We start from the raw sequence: 19,997 nt of genomic DNA, 5'->3' as shown, positions 1-19,997 counted from the left end.
TATTCTCAGCTATCCTTAATGAAATACATGCAACAGCATTCTGAAGTGGTGTTTACAGGTATTACAAGTCAACAATTTATATGTTTACTTGTCAGGTTTTAATTGAACATAATTCAGTGCATATCAGCAAGTGTCAGATAACAGTTTTATGACTGGCAGAAATAGATGAATGAAGCATAATCTTTTAGTTTTTTTCTGTTTATCTCTCCAGATATAAGTTCACAGTTGTCCTCATCACGGCTTAGTTCCAGGCTGCCCTCTGTGTCCATAATGACACCCCAGCCGTGGGGAAGCTTAAAGCCGATGCCCCCTACTGTCTATCAAGCCCTTAAACCCACTTGCTGACGTGTCTTCGCCACTCTAGAAAGGCCTGACTGAGAAATTCCTAAAAGATTTTGAAGACAGACAGGTCAAACTAAAACCAGAGGAAAGTGCAGTGAGTAAACTAAATCTATTGAACATACATCTAACCCTGTGTTTCTCTTAGAAAGAAGTTTGAAATAATGATACTCTTAAAGCTGAAGTCAAGTGTGTAAAAACATAATCACAAAAATAATCCAGAACACTCTCCTCATGTTCCATTCGTCGAACAAACAGGTAGTCTTGCCCCAAACCCACACCATTGGTTGAGCCAACGTTAATGTATCAAACCGGTTGGCATACTTAAAGAAACAGAGCAGTGTTTTCATAGCTCTACGTACATGGTCAGATTGTTTACACTTTTGGGGGAAATCATCCGAAGAATGTTTGAATAAATTGGGATGAGAGAAAATATTAGGCCTATAACATAAAAAAAAATTACACTTTACACCTTTAAGCATAGGCACTATAAACAGCAGAATATTATTCCAAGATGTATGTCATAGGCAGGGTTGTGAGGGTTACTTTTGAAATGTATTCCACTACAAATTACAGAATACTTGCTGTAAAATATCATTTGTAAAGTATTCTGTTAGATTACTCAAGGTCAATAACATATTCTAAATACTTTGTTTTACTTCTTCAGCACTTTTAGATTTTTTTCACTTGTTTTGATTATAAAAACTCTCAGTACAGCAAGACAAAATACACATGTTAAAAATACATTCTCTAAAAAACCTGAATATCTTATGTAGTGTTGTTTCTAAAACAAGATCAATCTAATTGATCTTGTTTTAAGGATTTTTAGCTATTTTTACAGGAATACAATTAAAAAATATATATAATTAAGAATATGATTTTTGCCCTAATATCAAAGGTCTCACCAAAAAAAAAAATATGATCCATTGTGAATTTTCTTGATAAAAAAAAAATATGATTGTGCCTGTAACGTGCATGTAAAATGGCTAGAAATAGCATTTTAGCTTAGCATAATGCTGACAATTTATGCAAGGTTTATTTCTATTTATTCTGCTCCAAACTTACTTCAAACTTACTTCTCTGTCTGTATGAATGTAACACATCATGAGAAAGTGTTTCAACGCTGTTCAAATACTCTTTTGATCACATCATTTATAGGTATAAATGTTTTCCATCTGAAAAGACTAAACATTAAATGAAACTGTCACGAACCCCAATCCTCTGCCCCATCTCCGCTTCCTCGAGCACGCACACTTACACACCCCGCTCCTCTGCTTCTCCCCGCATCGTCCAGCACACACACGCGCACTCCCTCGACCTCACTCCCTCGCTCCGCCCCCTCGAGCTTTTCATGCTCTGTTTGCTCGCTCGAGCCCTCACGCCCACTTTGCTCCCACTCGCTCACATGTTCGTAAACTATCTTCACTCTGGCGCACTCACCTCTGGCGCACAGCCTGAACATTATGACCACTTGCACTCACGCGTCATCTGCATCCCCACACATTAGTTTCACCTGCACTCGTCTCGTCACCTTTCATTGTTTACACCTGCACTGTCCCCTATAAATACACTATCCTTCCGTTTGTATCTTGTTGGTTATTGTATTTAGTTTCCCGTGCTTTGCCCCCCGCTAGTCTCGCCTAGTTCTGTACTCCTCTTGTCTTCCTCTTAGCTTGCCAACTCTTCTTGTTCCCCTGTGTTTTGCTCCCTCTAGTCCCCTCTTGTTTATATCTACATCCTGATTCCCCGGCTTTCGACTCTACGCTTTCCCTGACCGTTCTCTACTGGATTTGCCCCTTGTATGTACTTTTGCCTGCCTGCAATAAAACGCAGTTTTTTGACTTACATTGTGACTGTCTCAACTTGTGTGCGTCACAGAATAACCAACCACAAACAAACGACAGTCACAATGCCCCGCGCTATGGATTCGCGCAGCTCACTAGAGCGGAGATGCACGTCACATTCGGCGCGAGGAGCTACAATTTGGGAACTCGACCAAGCTGCCATGGTCCAGGGGCAGCAGGTATGTACTATTTCTGATTTTTTCACCCGGTTTCACCTGTGTCTGCCCCTGAGCCCGTTTTTGCATGTCTAAGCGCCGTGAACTCTCCACCCCCGGAGAGGTTTTATGGCTCTTCGGACGCTGACCTAGGGTTTTCTATGCAAGGCAGAGGTTGTGTAACGCATAACCCCGCCCTTGACATTATGGAGCCAGCGGCCCGACTCTTGGCGTTGCGTCAGGGGAGTCAACCTTTGGAGGTTTTTGTGACTGACTTTTGTGCCCTGGCTAACCAGGTGGATTTTGATGAGGTGGCTCTTAAAGACATTTTTCGATGTGGACTGAATGAGCCGACCTCATCACTCATGCCAGGTGGTCGCTGCTCCCTTAACCTGGCTCAGTTTATTGACCTCGCCCTACTGTACGCTGGTTCTTCATTCACTGTGGGGGAGGCAGACACTGAACCAGCGCTCCACACCAAGGCCCCCGTCTCGAAGCCTACCACGGCCCCCGTCTTGAAGCCTGACACGGCCCTAGTCCCCAAGCCTTACACGGCCCTTGCCCCGAAGCCTGTCACGGCCCTTGCCCCGAAGCCTGTCACGGCCCCAGCCTCGATGCCTGCCACGGCCAACGAGTCACCGCCCATGCCTGCCACGGCCAACGAGTCACCGCCCATGCCTGCCACGGCCAACGAGTCAACGCCCATGCCCGCCACGGCCAACGAGCCAGCATCCATGTCTGCTACGGTCAACGAGCCAGCTCCTGTAGCCTCAACCGTCCCCATGGCCACGCTCCCTCTTGGTCGTAGGAGAAAGAGAAGGAAGAGGGCACCTTCTCCCCAGTCTCGTCTTGTGCTCAAGGCCACAGAGACGCCCTCAGAGTCTCCCACGACTCCGCCGGGCTCTACTCCGCCCTCAGAGTCTCCCACGACTCCGCCGGGCTCTACTCCGCCCTCAGAGTCTCCCACGACTCCGCCGGGCTCTACTCCGCCCCCAGAGTCTCCCACGACTCCGCCGGGCTCTACTCCGCCCCCAGAGTCTCCCACGACTCCGCCGGGCTCTGCTCCGCCCCCAGAGTCTCCCACGGCTCCGCCGGGTTCTGCTCCGCCCCCAGAGTCTCCCACGGCTCCGCCGGGTTCTGCTCCGCCCCCAGAGTCTCCCACGGCTCCGCCGGGTTCTGCTCCGCCCCCAGAGTCTCCCACGGCTCCGCCGGGTTCTGCTCCGCCCCCAGAGTCTCCCACGGCTCCGCCGGGTTCTGCTCCGCCCCCAGAGTCTCCCACGGCTCCGCCGGGTTCTGCTCCGCCCCCAGAGTCTCCCACGGCTCTGCCGGGTCCTGTTCGCCCCTCAGAACCCTCCCGGGCTCCGCCTCTCGAGCCTCCAAGGGCTCCTCCTCTCGAGCCTCCAAGGGCCCCTCCTCACGAACTTCCTAGGGCTCCTCCTCACGAGCCCCCCAGAGCTCCACCCCTCAAGCCTCTCACGGCTTGGCCTCTCGAGTCTTTCAGGGCTCCATCCCTCGAGTCTTTCAGGGCTCCATCCCTCAAGCCTCTCACGGCTTCGCCTCACGAGCCTCCCAGGGCTCCTCCTCTCGAGCCTCCCAGGGCTCCTCCTCTCGAGCCTCCAAGGGCCCCTCCTCACGAGCCTCCTAGGGCTCCTCCTCACGAGCCTCCCAGGGCTCCTCCTCTCGAGCCTCTCAGGGCTCCCCCTCCTTCCAAGCCTCTCACGGCTTCGCCTCTCGAGTCTCTCAGGACTCCATCCCTCGAGTCTTTCATGGCTCCACCCCTCAAGCTTCTCACGGCTTCGCCTCTCGAGTCTTTCAGGGCTCCTCCCCTCGAGTCTTTCATGGCTCCACCTCTCAAGCCTCTCAGGGCTTCCCCTCTCGAGTCTTTCAGGGCTCCTCCTCCTCTCAAGCCTCTCAGGGCTTCGTCTCTCGAGTCTTTCATGGCTCCCCCCCTCAAGCCTCTCGAGCCTTCCAGGGCTCTGCCTCCCGAGTCTCCTATGGCTCTGCCTCCCGAGCCTCCTACGGCTCCCCCTCCAGAGCCTCCTACGGCTCCACCTCCCGAGCCCCTCATGGCTCTGCTCCCAAAGACTCCAGAGCTTCCTATGACTCCGCCTCTCGAGCCTTCCACGGCTCCACCACCCGAGCCTCCTACGGCTCTGCTCCCTAAGACTCCAGAGCCTTCTAGAGATTCGCCTCTGGAGCCTCCTGCGGCTCCGCCTCTAAAGCCTCCCTTGGCTCCACCTCCAGAGCCTACCAGGGCTTCACTCCTGGAGCCTTCTACGGCGCCACCACCCACGGCGTCACCTCCCTCGGCTCTGCCTCCAGAGCCTTCCAGGGCTTCACCTCTGGAGCCTTCTACGGCGCCACCTCCCACGGCGTCACCTCCCCCGGCTCTGCCTCCAGAGCCTACCAGGGCTTCACTCCTGGAGCCTTCTACGGCGCCACCTCCCACGGCGTCACCTCCCTCGGCTCTGCCTCCAGAGCCTTCCAGGGCTTCACCTCTGGTGCCTCCTACGGCGCCACCTCCTATGGCTCTGCCTCCAGAGCCTACCAGGGCTTCACTCCTGGAGCCTTCTACGGCGCCACCTCCCACGGCGTCACCTCCCTCGGCTCTGCCTCCAGAGCCTTCCAGGGCTTCGCCCCTAAAGCCTCCTTCGGCTCCACCTCCAGAGCCTTCCAGGCCTTCACCCCTAAAGCCTCCGTTGGCTCCACCTCCGGAGCCTTCCAGGACCCCACCTCCAGAGCCACCTACGGTGCCGCCTCTGATGGCTCCGCCTTTCACGGCTCAGCCCGGACTTCCTGACCCTCTACCTGTCCTGTGGCCTCGTCCCTGGCCTCCGGACCCTATTCCTGTCCGGTGGTCACCTTCCAGACCCCCGGACCCAGTCCCTGTCCTCCAGTCGCCTTCCAGACCTCCTGACCCAGTCTCTGCCCTATGGCTGCCCCCTAGATCTCCCGACCACCCGCCTGTCCACTATGTTCCCCCTGACCTTGCCTTGAACTGCCCATTGACCCCCATGGACTGTTTCATTTCCCTGTTGGACCTCCTATCCCCCTTGGACTGCCCTCATATTGTTAGTGTGTTTTGTGTGTTTCTGTTCCCTCGAGCTCACACGCTCGTTCTGCCCCCGCGAGCTCACACGCTCGTTCTGTTCCCTCGAGCTTAGCAGCCGAGCGGCCGTCAGGAGCCGTCCTTTTCAGAGGGGGAGTACTGTCACGAACCCCACTCCTCTGCCCCATCTCCGCTTCCTCGAGCACGCACACATACACACCCCGCTCCTCTGCTTCTCCCGCGATCGTCCAGCACACACGCGCGCACTCCCTCGACCTCACTCCCTCGCTCCGCCCCCTCAAGCTTTTCATGCTCTGTTTGCTCGCTCGAGCCCTCACGCCCACTTTGCTCCCACTCGCTCACATGTTCGTAAACTATCTTCCCTCTGGCGCACTCACCTCTGGCGCACAGCCTGAACATTATGACCACTTGCACTCACGCGTCATCTGCATCCCCACACATTAGTTTCACCTGCACTCGTCTCGTCACCTTTCATTGTTTACACCTGCACCGTCCCCTATAAATACACTATCCTTCCGTTTGTATCTTGTTGGTTATTGTATTTAGTTTCCGTGCTTTGCCCCCCGCTAGTCTCGCCTAGTTCTGTACTCCTCTTGTCTTCCTCTTAGCTTGCCAACTCTTCTTGTTCCCCTGTGTTTTGCTCCCTCTAGTCCCCTCTTGTTTATATCTACATCCTGATTCCCCGGCTTTCGACTCTACGCTTTCCCTGACCGTTCTCTACTGGATTTGCCCCTTGTATGTACTTTTGCCTGCCTGCAATAAAACGCAGTTTTTTGACTTACATTGTGACTGTCTCAACTTGTGTGCGTCACAGAAACAAATGACAGTAAAATGCAAAGTAATCTCTTCAGTTATCAAAATACTTTTTGAATGTAACTGTATTCTAAATACCAATTATTTAAACTGTAACTGTAGTGGAATACAGTTACTTATATTTTTGTATTAATTTGTTCTTTATTTTATCACAGTACGCTGGGATCCAACCCATTGACGGCGTAAATAACGAGGTGAGATATTTTAGAACAGTTCCAGTTTTATCATGTGTTACTGTTGCTTCTCTGCAGGTTGTAGAAGCCACCCGTGTTACAAGGCATAAAAACCAGAGAGCCCTGCAGTGGGAAGCTGGCATGTACACAACCAAGAGAGCAAATGAATTAGCACCAAGATGACATGTTGCACACAATGTTCATCCAGCACCACTGATGAAATCATCTACATGATCGACTTGATGGGCTGGTTTAAATATCACATTGCGCTTACAGACGCACTCTCTTGGCCACCTCACGCTGCAAGTAAAACAAAAGCCTAAGAAACATTCATGAACATGGAATATTGTTTCCATCTTTCTAACAGTTTAGATGGCTGTTCAGAAATAAATGCCGTGGTGAAACTAGGTAGGCCTATGCCAACACATAACCTATACTAACTTATGTCCTTAAAAGGCTTATAAGCCTTTTATAAAGGCTTGATATTAAAATAAATAAATAAATAAAGGCTTGATATTCATAGATTAATAATTAATAATAGTGGAAATGAATATCTGATTTCATTTAGACAAATGTGATCTAACAGTTTTGAAGATTATGTGATTTGTTAAATTAAAATAGGTCTGCAAACCATACCTGCTAAAACTCCCGATTTTACCGGGTTTCTGCCGGTTTTCCACCCCTCCTCCCGCTGTACTGCCGATTTACACTTTCTGAACTCTATAACCCTATCTAACCCTATAAACTCGTGATTTTCTGCATCCACATTTGCTCATACGGGATCGTCCCTAATTTAAATATGAAATGATGAGTGCCGTATCGAATCAATACGGGACACGGTTTGTCCTGTAAGCTGGTCAGATGACATCACGGCGAAATCGTTCTAGATCGTTATTTAACAATTATATCAATTGTAAATGTTTTAGATGGTGGGTTAGGAGTCGTCTGAAAAGTCCACATATTGTGCTGAAACGTGAAAATTATGTGGAGGGTGTGGTAAGGGACCGTCTGAAAAGTCCGCACATTGTGCTAAAACTGTGGATTTTATATTGAAAAATATTAATATTCAATATAATATGTACAAATTTACACAGATCTAACAATGTATGAATACAATCACTAAATCATAAAGACAACCCTGAGAGAAAGAAAAAATAACTAAATAAATGTAGAACAAATATTGAAAACAGAAGTAAGATAAATAATCAAAGAAAATATATTTTTATAAGTCATGGGTCAGAAATGTTCTCAGAATATATGAAAGGATATCCACATTTTATTATTAATAATTCAAAAAGCATTTATTGCTAAAACTGTGTTGGATGTGCTAAGGGACCATCTGATTGAATACCATCAATTTCTTGGTAGCCTATTATTAATCTTCAATGTAGTATTACTTACCAGTACTGTCGCTCCCTATATTACACAGTCTGCATGGTGCACCTACTCACTACGGGGACACCACCATTCCGTTGGGGGGGGGGGCACCAACAACTTCACCGGCTATGGGGGCACCAAAATCTCCCCATTTTTCACAATCACATGTTGGCAGGTATACTACAAACAAATAAGCATATACCTTTTTTAAGCAGCAAAGAATATGTGCAATACAACTGACTGTCTTGTATGCAAATATTTTTCTTTCTCTTTTATGTAAATGTCAACTACCTGTAGCCTGTGTTAACAAGTAAAGGTTTATATATTGATTGATCTTTTTTATTGTTATTTTTTTTATCCAAGTATGAAGTTTGTTCGATTTCAGAAATGGCTCATACCTGCTGACTATTCTTCACTTGGCTGGAGGCAATGATCCCTCTAATGTAAACCCTGTGCACTATTTCAGATTAATTAAATTATTGCACAAGTACTTATTGCTCTCTAATGTTCTATTATTCTATGAAGTTCTTTGATGTTCTAATTCCAAGGTTTGTTTATTCTAAATCCAGCATGTACATGACAACGACAGAGAATAAACCCCATGAACACATTATATATGCAGTGCAATTTTCACAAATAATTTTTGTTAATTCAGTGCCAGAACATTATTAATGATGTAAAATATTGAGATGTCCACCTGCAGCCTAATGTAAATATTTGAAGTTTGCACACAAAAAAAGACCCAGAAACCCTATTATTTGACACTGTTTTGTGCTGTCTATAGTGATTTTTATTTCTGCCAAGAAAGATTACATTTAAATAATCGTCTCATTCTCATCACCAGTCTCATGGTAAACACAGCTCTCTTTGCACAGATTTACAAGCAGCAACAAGTTTCCGTTAAAAATCATTTTCATTTCAATCACACAGCTTCAATCCTGCAACAGATAGTGTTCAAGACCAAGCGGGGATTTCCACACTTTTACGGTTATTTAAAATCAATTTTTTGTGGATATACAATTCTGTGGGTATGTGTAGTCGATTTTATTTTTTCATAATTAGAAATTCACGTTCATGTTAGCCTGTACTGGCTTTTGAATGCATTAGTTTATACAAATTTTCTTTTGATTATAATTAAGTGAAATCACATCTTTCATTCATTATTTATCATTTTGATTTAGCATGTATGGGTATTTGCATGTACTTTATAGACCAGTATGTAGGGGTTACCTGGGCAAGTTTTCACACTTTTTACTCCAGAGAATATTTCTCAGGATGTGTATGTTTTGAAAGTAAATTTCTGTCTACGTCCAAGTTTAAAATATGAATTACTATTGAATGGGGGGAAAAAATACATATTTTCAAATATTTGTAAGTAGAATGTATTATAGAATAATTCATTGCCATTGTAATGCTATGAAGTGGTAAAACAAAGAAACACTTTATAGCCTCTGCCGATGTAATCATTGGACGCACCTGGTGCAGTGGCTATAAACAGATGCGTCCCCAGTGCATCATCAGATTTTTCGTCTTCAGAGCCATTCTGTGCTGTGTGCTATCACGAAGCTGTCAAACTTTCTTTCCTCTGTTAGGAGTTAGATTCTGTTAGGCAGTGTGCAGTAACTTTAATGACTTTCAGTCATTTTAGGTAGACAGATAGATTTTTTTTTCAGAGGAAAAAGAAAAAGAATATAAATAAAAAAATCTATCTGTCTACCTAAAATGACTGAAAGTCAAGGCAAACGGTGCGTGTTCCCCTGTCTCCGCTCTATGGCCGAGAGGGACACGCATCAGTTTTGTTTTGTTTGTTTGGGGGAAGAGCATACTGCTCTCGCATTGGGGCGGGGCGGGTGCGAGCATTGTGATCTGCTTTCAGGCAAAATGCTTCGCGCTCGCCTCGCTCACTTCTGGGAGTCAGCACCCACACTTCACTCGTGGGGCTCTCGCATGGATCTGGCTGAGGAGTGAGAGACGGGTTTGTCCCTTTCGCTTGCTCTCTCCCCAGATCCAGCTGGTCCTTCCCGTGATCTCAAAGCACGCTCTGGCGCCTCTTCGGTTCATGAGGGGGACCGTGAATCTTTTGGTTCTGCTGATCTCGAGTTATCCACCTCCGAGCATTCTGGATTTGATAATAAATCAACAGAGGAACTGCTCGACGTGGTTACTCGTGCTGTGGCCACGCCAACAAGAGACCCCCAAATGCTCCAAATTGGAGGATAGATTTTTGTCTGGTGGCCGGGGGAAGGGAACGCCTCATCAGTCCCTTCCCTTCTTTAATGACCTCTATGACGAGCTTTCTCGTTCATGGAGGAAACCTTATACTTCCTGTGTTCACGTGCCCTCAACGTCGATATATTCGACTATCGTGGGTGCTGAGGCATGGGGGTATTCGATAATGCCGCCGGTTGATAATGCTTGAGGGTTATCTCTCACCAGGCTCGGCATCATCGCTGAAAAGACCCTCGCTCCCCACGAAGCCGTGCAGGACCACCTCCACGCTAGTGGGGAAGGCGTATCAAGCGGCGGGTCAGGCTGGTGCTGCTCTGCACACCATGGCGGTGTTGCAGGCATACCAGGCTGATCTGCTTAAGGACCTGAGTGCAGGTTCCGCGCTCGACGAGGAAGCGTTTTCTGAGCTTTGTCGAGCCACGGACCTATCTCTACGCGTGACCAAACAGACAGCCCGTGCTATTGGCCGGTCTATGTCCGCTTTGGTCAGCACGGAAAGACACCTGTGGCTCAACCTATCTGGCATCAATGACAAAGATAAAACTTTTCTCCTTGATGCCCCAATTTCGCCTTCTGGACTTTTTGAAGACGCCATGACTATGGTTATCTCCAGGTTCCAGGAGGCAAAAAGCCACGAGGAAGCATTCGGGCAATTCTTCCCTCGCCGCACTCAGGGGGGCAAAGCCTTCCAGTATCGGGTTCTTCCATTCGGCCTAGCCTTATTTACCCCGTACAGTCACGAAATGCACGGATACAGCATTGGCTCATTTGTGACTCCGGAGTATCCGAATTCTGAATTACATAGATGACTGGCTCATCCTTGCGCAGTTCCAAGAACTGGCAGTTCAGCACAGGGATATCATCTTAGCTCATCTGGTTTCTCTGGGTCTGAGACTCAACGTCAAAACAGCGTTCTCTCTTCCACCCAGGGAATTACCTATCTGGGAGTTATATGGAATTTGATCATGATGCGGGCTCATTTGTCTCCCGCTCGAATCATTTCCATACAGAACACCCTGAGCAAAGTACCTCTTCGCCTCTATGAACAGCGCAATATCTCCTCTGCTTCTCCTTGAGTCACCCAGCCCCCTTGGGTCTGGACGTAAAGGCACATACATGACCCGGAATGCGTCTGTATGCGTTTCTTTCCCCGGTTTTTCTGCTCCCAGGAGTCTTCGCCAAGGTTCACCAGCAAGGGTCTTGCCTCCTACTGATAGTGCCGTGCTGGCCGAACAGGGTACTTTCTCAGACATAGGGCAACAGCTCCTTGCCATGGGAGCCGCAAGAGCGGCCACCCCCGAGCAGACTATGTCGCCTTGGGTGAGGGATTCTACTGCCCTGACCTTCGTGGCGTGCTTTCAAGCTTCGCCAGTAAGTGTCAGGGCTCACTCTACCAGAGGGCTCACCTCCTCTAAAGCCTTGGCTAGAGGTCTCCCTCTGCAGCAAGTTTGTGATGTGGCAGGTTGGTGCTCTCCGCACACATTCATTCCATTTTTATAGTTTGGATGTTCTTGCCACTCCGGGCTCTTATGTCCTTGAATCAACATCTGAAGCTCATGTCTGAGGCCTCTCAGGCTCTTGTGAGCACACTACACAACTGTAGGCGGTCCGGACAGCCACAGTGTGGCGGCGTGGGTATTCTCGTTCCCAAAGCGCTCTTCAGCGCATCATCATAGTGAAGCTTTTTGTAAAGGGAATATCTCAGGTTTTCATTGTTTTCCAATGAGTGGGTTTATATGTTGGTTTTGAACTCCTTATTGAAAACGTCTCGGGTTACATATGTAACCCTTGTTCCCTGAAAAAAGCGGAACGAAATGCTGCGCTTTTCTTCTGCACTGGGATGCCCCGGGACTGCTCTTCAGACGAAATATCTGATGATGCACTGGTGACGCATCTATTTATAGCCACTGTGCCAGGTGCGTCGAATGATTACATCAGCAGAGGCTATAAATTCCAGTCAATGTTCATTCACGTGTTGCATACATATTCACAGCTGGTCACAACTGAGACATGTTCCCAAAGCAATTCAGTGCAGCATCTCCTTCCGCTTTTTTCAGGGAACAAGGGTTACATATGTAACCCGAGACGTTTTCAATAAGGAGTTCAAAACCAACATATAAACCCACTCATTGGAAAACAATCATTACTTTAATTGCACTTTTGACTCAATACCTTAAAATTACAAAATTATTGCTCTTATATATAATAATACTATAATACTTGCCCCAGTCTACCCTATATTTAGATCTGGTAGCTAAAAATCTGAGTATTACTTTGGTATATTCATTCAGCTATAAACATCAAATCATATAAGTGTTCCAGTTTTCAAAAATCCAACTTATTTATAATATAATAAACAATAATAATAATAAACCCTAAGAAGTCTCATATTAAGAGTACAAAAGCAATATAGTTTATATATGGTCTATTTGTCTAAATATTGTTTATTTTTCTGTCTTAAAGGTTGAAATAAATCACATCCTCAAAACACAAGCTCCCTGTCTGCCAATCAAATGGGGACCTTTTGGACTTTAGTGGAGCCAGTGGTTGTTATCAATAAACTGGGCACTTCCTTCTTTGAGATGGCCCTCACACAGATTGTGTACAACCACTCACTGGAGACAACAGCTGGAGATACTGATCATGCACAGGCATTATCATCACGCTTTCTTCTTATTCAAAGTGTAATATCCTCTGTGGCAGCCATGTTATCCATACTACCCTTGAGCCGTATTGCTGACCGCCATGGCCCAAAAGTCTTCCTAGTTGTCTCTCAAATGGGTTCTGTTATGGGCATGTTTATGCTTGTCATCTTCATGTACATTAAGGTTCCTTTGGAGTTTCTGTACTTGGGTTCTTTGCTGCATGGTCTGAGTGGAGGAGGGCCAATGTTTTGGGCTGGGGTGGCTGCTCTGGCAGCACTAAGCTCAGAGAAGGACAAACGTACTCTTAAACTGAACATTGTGGACTTTTGTTTTGGTGTTGCAGGGGTTGTGGGAGGTCTCCTGTCTGGATTTTTGTACCAGATCGGACCATCAGTTCTTCTTGTGACAGCAGTTGTTGTCAGTGTGTTGGCATTACTGTACACTGTGTTTCTCCTTTCTGACTCGAGATGCTCAGATACTGAAAGTGAATCATTGCTAACACAATCTGAGAGTGTGAATAAAATGGACAGAGTCTCCGTGGGTATGCTGATGGTTGCTATGATGGTATTTATAGTGGGCATGGTTGGCGCAGAAAACGTGCTCCAGCTATATGTACTGAAGCCTCCCCTGAGCTGGGACTCAGTGTGGGCAGGATATGGCATGGCTGCCACCAGTGCCATGTATCTCAGTAGTTTCTTAGGGGTCCTGACTCTGTTTAGTCTGATGGGGGACACAGCCCTCACTCTTCTGGGCATTGTGTCCAATTGCACCGGGATGGCAATTATGGCTTTTGCCATAGAAAGCTGGGTCTACTTCCTGGGTGAGTTTGTCTAATTAGAATAAAAAATGTTATGGTCATTATAGTGGTAGTTTAAAGGGTTAGTTCACCCCGAAATAAGTATGAATGTATGACTTTCCTTCATCTGCTGAACACAAAGATTTTTAGAAGAATTTCTCAGCTCTGTAGGTACATACAATGTAAGTGAATGGGTGCCAAAATTTTGAAGCTCCGAAATCCACATAAGGGCAATATAAATGTACTCCAGATAACTCTGATGGTAAAATCCATATCTTCTGAAGCTACAGTATATGATTGTGTGGGTGAGAAACAAATCAATATTAAACTACTTTTTTACTCTAAATTCTCCTCCCTGGTAATCCTGGATTCCCCTCCCTGGACTGGTAATCTGGCATTTTCCGGGCTGATGCACTTATTGGCCGATCATGGGTGGAAAGTCCATTGGGAGATCCGGGCTGGTGGTTGCAATAAGCAACAATTAACCACCGCCTTATGCAGAACGGACCACAAAACAGCGACGCGATATGCAGTAAAGGACATCGAACAACCCCCATCACCCCCCGCTCAACAACATTTGCAACCCCCCGGTTAACAGTTGGGCCAGTTGTCATGTAAAATCCCAGGCCGATTTCTCTTCCCAGTCAATCTCCACTTGAATGGCACTTTCACATTCTTATTTTGTTTTTGGTGATTCACATTCTTCGTGCATATTGCCCACTAATGGGCAGGGAGATGAATTTCTGATTTTAAAAAAATTACTTACATTTTGATCTGTTTCTCACCCACACCTATCAAATTGTGTCTGAATGCATGGATTTAACCACTGGAGTCATATAGATTACTTTTAAGCTCCCTTTATAAGGATTTTGGAGCTTCAACATTTTGGGCACCCATTCAGATGCATTGTGAAGACCTACAATGCTGAAATATTCTTCTAAAAATCTTAATTTGTGTTCTGCAGAAGATAGAATTTCATACACATCTGGGATGCCTGGAGGGTGAGTAAATCATGAGAGAATTTTCATTTTTGAGTGAACTATACCTTTACAGGAACTCTATGTGATTTTTGAACGCAATGTCTAAAATGTCACCACTATCTGACAGGAATCACAGAAATAAGTGTCCACAGACCTCAAACCTAGGCTCTGTAAAAAGCAAAAAATAAGTGAGGGGGCTGGTTCACACTCTTTAAGCCAAACAGAAAGTTTCAATCAGAGTCGAGGTGTTGATTTTGATCTTTAAAATCACCACCTTAGACCTGGCCATGCCGTCAATTATTTTGTGTGGTCAGGTTTGCTGACATCGACTTGGCTGACTTGTCATTACAGGGCAGGTTTTTGGAGAGAGCTTGTGGTTAAAGGGGTGGGGAATGTCTAATTCAGTGTATCACTTACAGCACTTTTAATGTTTCAGAAAAAGTATATCCTCCTTTAAAAAAAAATATATAAAAAAAAAACATGTTTACACAGCCATAACTGTAAGTCATTATGGTGTCTAATGTGATTCAGCATTGAGATATGTTGTTTCAAACAGCCAGAGCAATCATGATGTTTGCCTGTGTTCCCATGCCAACACTGCGAGCAATGCTGTCCAAGAATCTACATCCACAGCAATATGGTAATATTACAACTACATTGCAACAAAACAAACCCATGCAATATGTAAGAAATGTCTCTTATCTAGTGGCACCTGTTCACCCCCATTTAAAAGACCAGCTTAGTCATGCAAGAATTTCTATGATGGGCCAGGCTGGTTAGTGCTGGTTTAGCTGGCAACCAGCATATCCATGTTGCTCATAAGCACATCTTGGACCATCATGGTCTTTTGGTGAAGCTGGTTGACCAAGGTTGTCTTGGTGCATAAGCAAATTAATCTGTTTCTTTTAATCACAAGCCATATGGACCACTGGATGTGTGTGTGTGTGTGTGTGTGTGTGTGTGTGTGTGTGTGTGTGTGTGTGTGTGTGTGTGTGTGTGTGTGTGTGTGTGTGTGTGTGTGTGTGAGCGTGTATTTATCACTTTGTGGGGACCAAATGTCCCCATAAGGATAGCAAAACCCAAAATGTTTGACCTTGTGGGGACATTTTGTCAGTCCCCATGAGGAAAACAGCTTATAAATCATACTAAATTATGTTTTTTGAAAATGTAAAAATGCAGAAAGTTTTCTGTGAGGGTTAGGTTTAGGGGTAGGGTTAGGTTTAGGAGATAGAATATAAAGTTTGTACAGTATAAAAACCATTATGTCTATGGAAAGTCCCCATAAAACATGGAAACACAACATGTGTGTGTGTGTGTGTGTGTGTGTGTGTGTGTGTGTGTGTGTGTGTGTGTGTGTGTGTGTGTGTGTGTGTGTGTGTGTGTGTGTGTGTGTTCTGTTTCTTCAATCCGGTTTTGTGAATCAATAAAATGTTAATATAAATAAATCACAATCCATATGTAGTCAGAATGCATTTTTGTTACTTTTTGAGAGTCATCTGCTTGGTCTATTGGCAGGGAGAATCTTTGGGCTGCTTCAGCTGGTTCTGGCTGTGTCTGATCTATTGTCTAATGTCTTCTTCACCTCCATTTATCCGCTGACTCTCGGCTGGTACAGTGGCTTCTGCTTTCTCCTCTCAGGTGCCATTAGCTACATCAGTGCCATCCCAATCCTGTAAGTAAATCGACAATTTAACATACCACCAAGAAAAGATCTTTTGGTGGTTTCTGTTCAGATATTGTTGTCTCCTTAAATCTATTGTGCAAACATTTTAAATCAATATATTTCAAAGAGTTTAAATGTATATGATTGCAGAGTAAATCATTGCTGTGTATCTTTCTGTTGTCATTTTCAGTTATCTAAGTGGCAGAGGTTTAAGACATGGAACTGTTTGAAAGAATGAACATCTTCACATGAGAATGTTTAAGAACTGATCTGTCAGGGACTGGATATTCACAAAACATTTGATCTGATTTCTTAAATCACTAACTAAAGCATAAGATTGTAAAACAATAACAAAGAGCAATAAAGGAGTTTTTCTGCAGTTAATTGTTTGGTCCATCAGATGGTTTCTACTAGTGATTTTTGCAATTTTATCCACATCATTTGAAGATTCATCAATATTTGAGTTCATATTGTTTAAAGATCCATAAAGTATTATTTTGTATGTATAACTGGTTGCATTATTCTAAATTCTTTTCCAGGTCTATAAGTGTGATATTAATGTATCTTAGGTGGAAAACTCAATACATAGTCTGTATAAACTCACATAAATGTATTTATGTTTATAGTAATATAAATATAATGCATATTGTATTTATTATTTGAAGTGTACAACATGGAAAACTTAAAATAAGTGTTGGTAGGTAATGTAAAAACATTCAAGTCAACAGGCTCAATTAAGGCTCATACAAGTTTGCAGAACTAATATAGAAAGACAGATAATTTTGAAGGAATTGCTTAAAACAATGAATGAATCTTCAAAGACAAGAGGTCAGAGGTCTTTTACCTGTAATATCCAAAAGTTTCCACATGGTGTCACTTAAGCGAAAGCAAGATCAAGCTTCTCACAATGGACTCATCTTTCTAAAATAACTGCATGAAAATAATACAAGATGAACCAGTGTGCAAGATAATTCACCCTGAAATGAAAATTCTCTCATGATTTACTCACCCTCCTCACATTCCAGATGTGTATGACTGTCTTTCTTCTGCAGAACACAAATAAAGATTTTTAGAAGAATATCTCAGATCTGTAGGTCCATACAATGCAAGATAGGTGCCAAAATCCACAAAAGGCATCATAAAAGTAATCCATAAATCCAGGCTCCAGTGGTTAATCCATGTGTTCAGACATGATATGATAGGTGTGGGTGAAAAACAGATCAATATTTAAGTCATTTTTATCATAAATTCTCCTCCCTGCCCAGTAGGGGGCAATATGAATGAATATATTGAATCACCAAAAACAGAGGAAGAAAGTGAAGGAAAAAGGACTTAAATATTCATCTATTTCTCACCCTATCGTATCACTTCAGAAGACATGGATTTAACCACCAGAGTTGCCTATTGTACTTTTATGTTGCGCTTATGTGGATTTTGGAGTCTCAAATTTTGGCACCCATTCACTTGCATTGTTTTGATGAGATGAGCTGAGATATTCTTCTAAAAATCTTTGATGTGTTCAGCAGATTAAATAAAGTCATTCACATCTGGGCTGGTATGAGGGTGAATAAATGGTAAGAGAATGTTCATTTTTGGATGAACTAAACCTTTAACCCACAAATCTAAAATACAGAGAACTCAAGTACACAGAAGCAACATGTGTGCCCAATTATATTATTAAGATCTTATTCTTTAGTCCACCAAATATTTTTAATCACATTTCAGAAACACTTTTTACAACTTACAGTTACAACTTTAGGGTTAATTTTCCAAGCTGTATTATTTGCTCATTCAAAGCATGAATGATAATTGGTCTCTGCTCTGGCCTATTATTTACCTGGCCAGATCATGTGACTCATTTTGTTGGCTACCTTGCAGACAATGAGTCTCAGTTCCTGTTGCTGCCCCCATCTAGAGCAGGTGTGTCTCCCAGGGCACAGGGAAAAAGTAATTTCCTGAGTGTCGCAAACAGGCAATTATTGACAATGATACCTGATTCTAAAGCTTTCTGTGTAAGATAGTCCGTCTGGACAAGAAATTTTAAGCTTGAAGAACCGATACTGCCAGATGGTCTATTACTAAGAATTTTTTAAAAGGAAACAAGCAAAAATACATTTATTGTTACTTGTACGCTATATAATGTACTCTGTATACTATATAATGTAGGCCTTTTCCATTTCCTTTGGATACTTTGTTTGACCAAACCAAAAATAATTTGTATTAGCCTGGTTTGAGGTTGGTCCATGAAAACAGAATAAAAATGACAGTAAAAACTCCCCTCAGCCAGGTGGTCACAATAGACTCTGTCTCACACCAGAGGCTATTGGACATCAAGGAGATCATGGAGACTTTGATGCCATAAGTGTCTAAACCTACCTGTGAGCAATCCAAATAAATAAGGGTCTGATCCAAACAATGTGTCTACACAACAGTCAAAGGGCTGAAGAGCATGTTAGTTTGTCTAAAAAATGCTCTTCCAATAAATTTTGGGTGAGAACAAACCAAAATATAACTCCTTTTTCACTGTACATATTGCATTTGCAGTCAGATCATGATTTCAAGCTTGATTACACTTCACTTAGTGCTTCTTGCATGCACGGGGCTCTAGATGGTGCTAATAAGTATAATCAAGCTTGAAATAGCAGACGACCGACATATTGCCGAAGCCGATAAATAGGCAAATATTCTTTAATTATTGGCCGATTTGTTTCTTGAGGGTGCTGAGAATCGCCTGCTTGCATGTAAAGCAACTTAGACATGTAAACAACTCGTCACTTTGGTTTTGTTGTTGCATGTCTTCATGTTACTACAATAATAGACTGGTCTGCAACACAGTCTCAGTTAAACGGTCTGCATATCAGAGACGCAGCACATGCATTCGACCTCATAATGTTAAAGTACTCACCTGTTTCATTCTCCCTCTCATTTCAACAGTTCACTGTAACTTTTACTGTCTTGTCTAATGATAAAAAGGCAAATATCAATCAAACTAATATCATATACCATCTTCACATATGTGCATATCTCATTTAAAAATATGTAATTCATGAACCTCATGAAAATCTAGGAAATTCCAGCAAAAATAAACTTCAGAATCAGGATCAAACGTTCCTCTGATTCACAAATCATGACGGTCAGTCCATGACAATCCAAGCAGTTGATCCAGGCTGTTTAAATTGTCAGGAGATTGCTGTTTGCACTGGATCCGCACAAGCAAATTCATAGTAAAAGCACTTTACATGTTCTATAAGTAAATGTCTTATTCACAATGCACTGTGTGTGCAATTGATTTGGTATTTTTTGAGAAAATGCAATTGTTAATGCACACATGCCATCTATGGTCACTGGACTACTGTGTGTATTGTTATGCATCCTTCTTTCTAATATATTAACAATTTCTTAATTTGCAAAAAAAAAAAAAACATAGATTAAACCACTGGAGTCGTATGGATAATTTTTTATGATGCCATTATGTGATATTTGAACCTTCAGAGTTCTGTCCACCATTCTTTTGCATTGTATGGACCAACAGATATTCTTCTAAAAATCTTTTTTTGTGCTCAGCAGAAGAAAGACATACACATCTGTGATGGCATAAGGGTGAATAAATGATGAGAGAATTTTAATTTTTGGGTGAACTATCCCTTTAAAACAATACTCTGTGATGCTGCAACCTTCAATCAGACATAAGTCTAAATACAACCCTGATTCCCCAAATTTTTTTAAAGTAAGGAAATTGCTAATAAAAACAAAAAGGGGTGATTTGTAAATTCTATTGACCCTGTGCTATAGTGCATTCATAATTTGTTCAGACACCCTTTTTCACATTTTGTTGTGTTGCAGCCTAATGCTAAAATGCTTTAAATAATTTTTATTTTTTACATCAATCTTCACTCCATACCTCATAATAGCA

General features: G+C 43.8%; 2 protein-coding genes across 2 annotated transcripts; both read left to right on the top strand.

Annotated features, from left to right (window-relative positions):
* Window positions 1-12,513: 12,513 nt before the first annotated feature.
* On the top strand, window positions 12,514-13,479 carry LOC127632700 (thymic stromal cotransporter homolog). The gene has a single exon (XM_052111440.1). The coding sequence runs from the start codon at window positions 12,514-12,516 to the stop codon at window positions 13,477-13,479; it is 966 nt and encodes a 321-aa protein (XP_051967400.1).
* A 1,368-nt stretch (window positions 13,480-14,847) lies between these two features.
* LOC127632476 (thymic stromal cotransporter protein-like) lies at window positions 14,848-16,355 on the top strand. The gene is made up of 3 exons (XM_052111066.1): window positions 14,848-15,061; window positions 15,937-16,093; window positions 16,275-16,355. Exons 1-3 carry the CDS (start codon window positions 14,962-14,964, stop codon window positions 16,312-16,314), a joined length of 297 nt encoding a protein of 98 aa, XP_051967026.1. The 5' UTR covers window positions 14,848-14,961; the 3' UTR covers window positions 16,315-16,355.
* Window positions 16,356-19,997: the final 3,642 nt, after the last annotated feature.

The sequence above is a fragment of the Xyrauchen texanus genome, chromosome 39 (genome assembly GCF_025860055.1).
Source record: "Xyrauchen texanus isolate HMW12.3.18 chromosome 39, RBS_HiC_50CHRs, whole genome shotgun sequence".
Classification (NCBI taxonomy): Eukaryota; Metazoa; Chordata; class Actinopteri; order Cypriniformes; family Catostomidae; genus Xyrauchen; species Xyrauchen texanus.
This window is presented reverse-complemented; position numbering and strand designations above follow the sequence as displayed.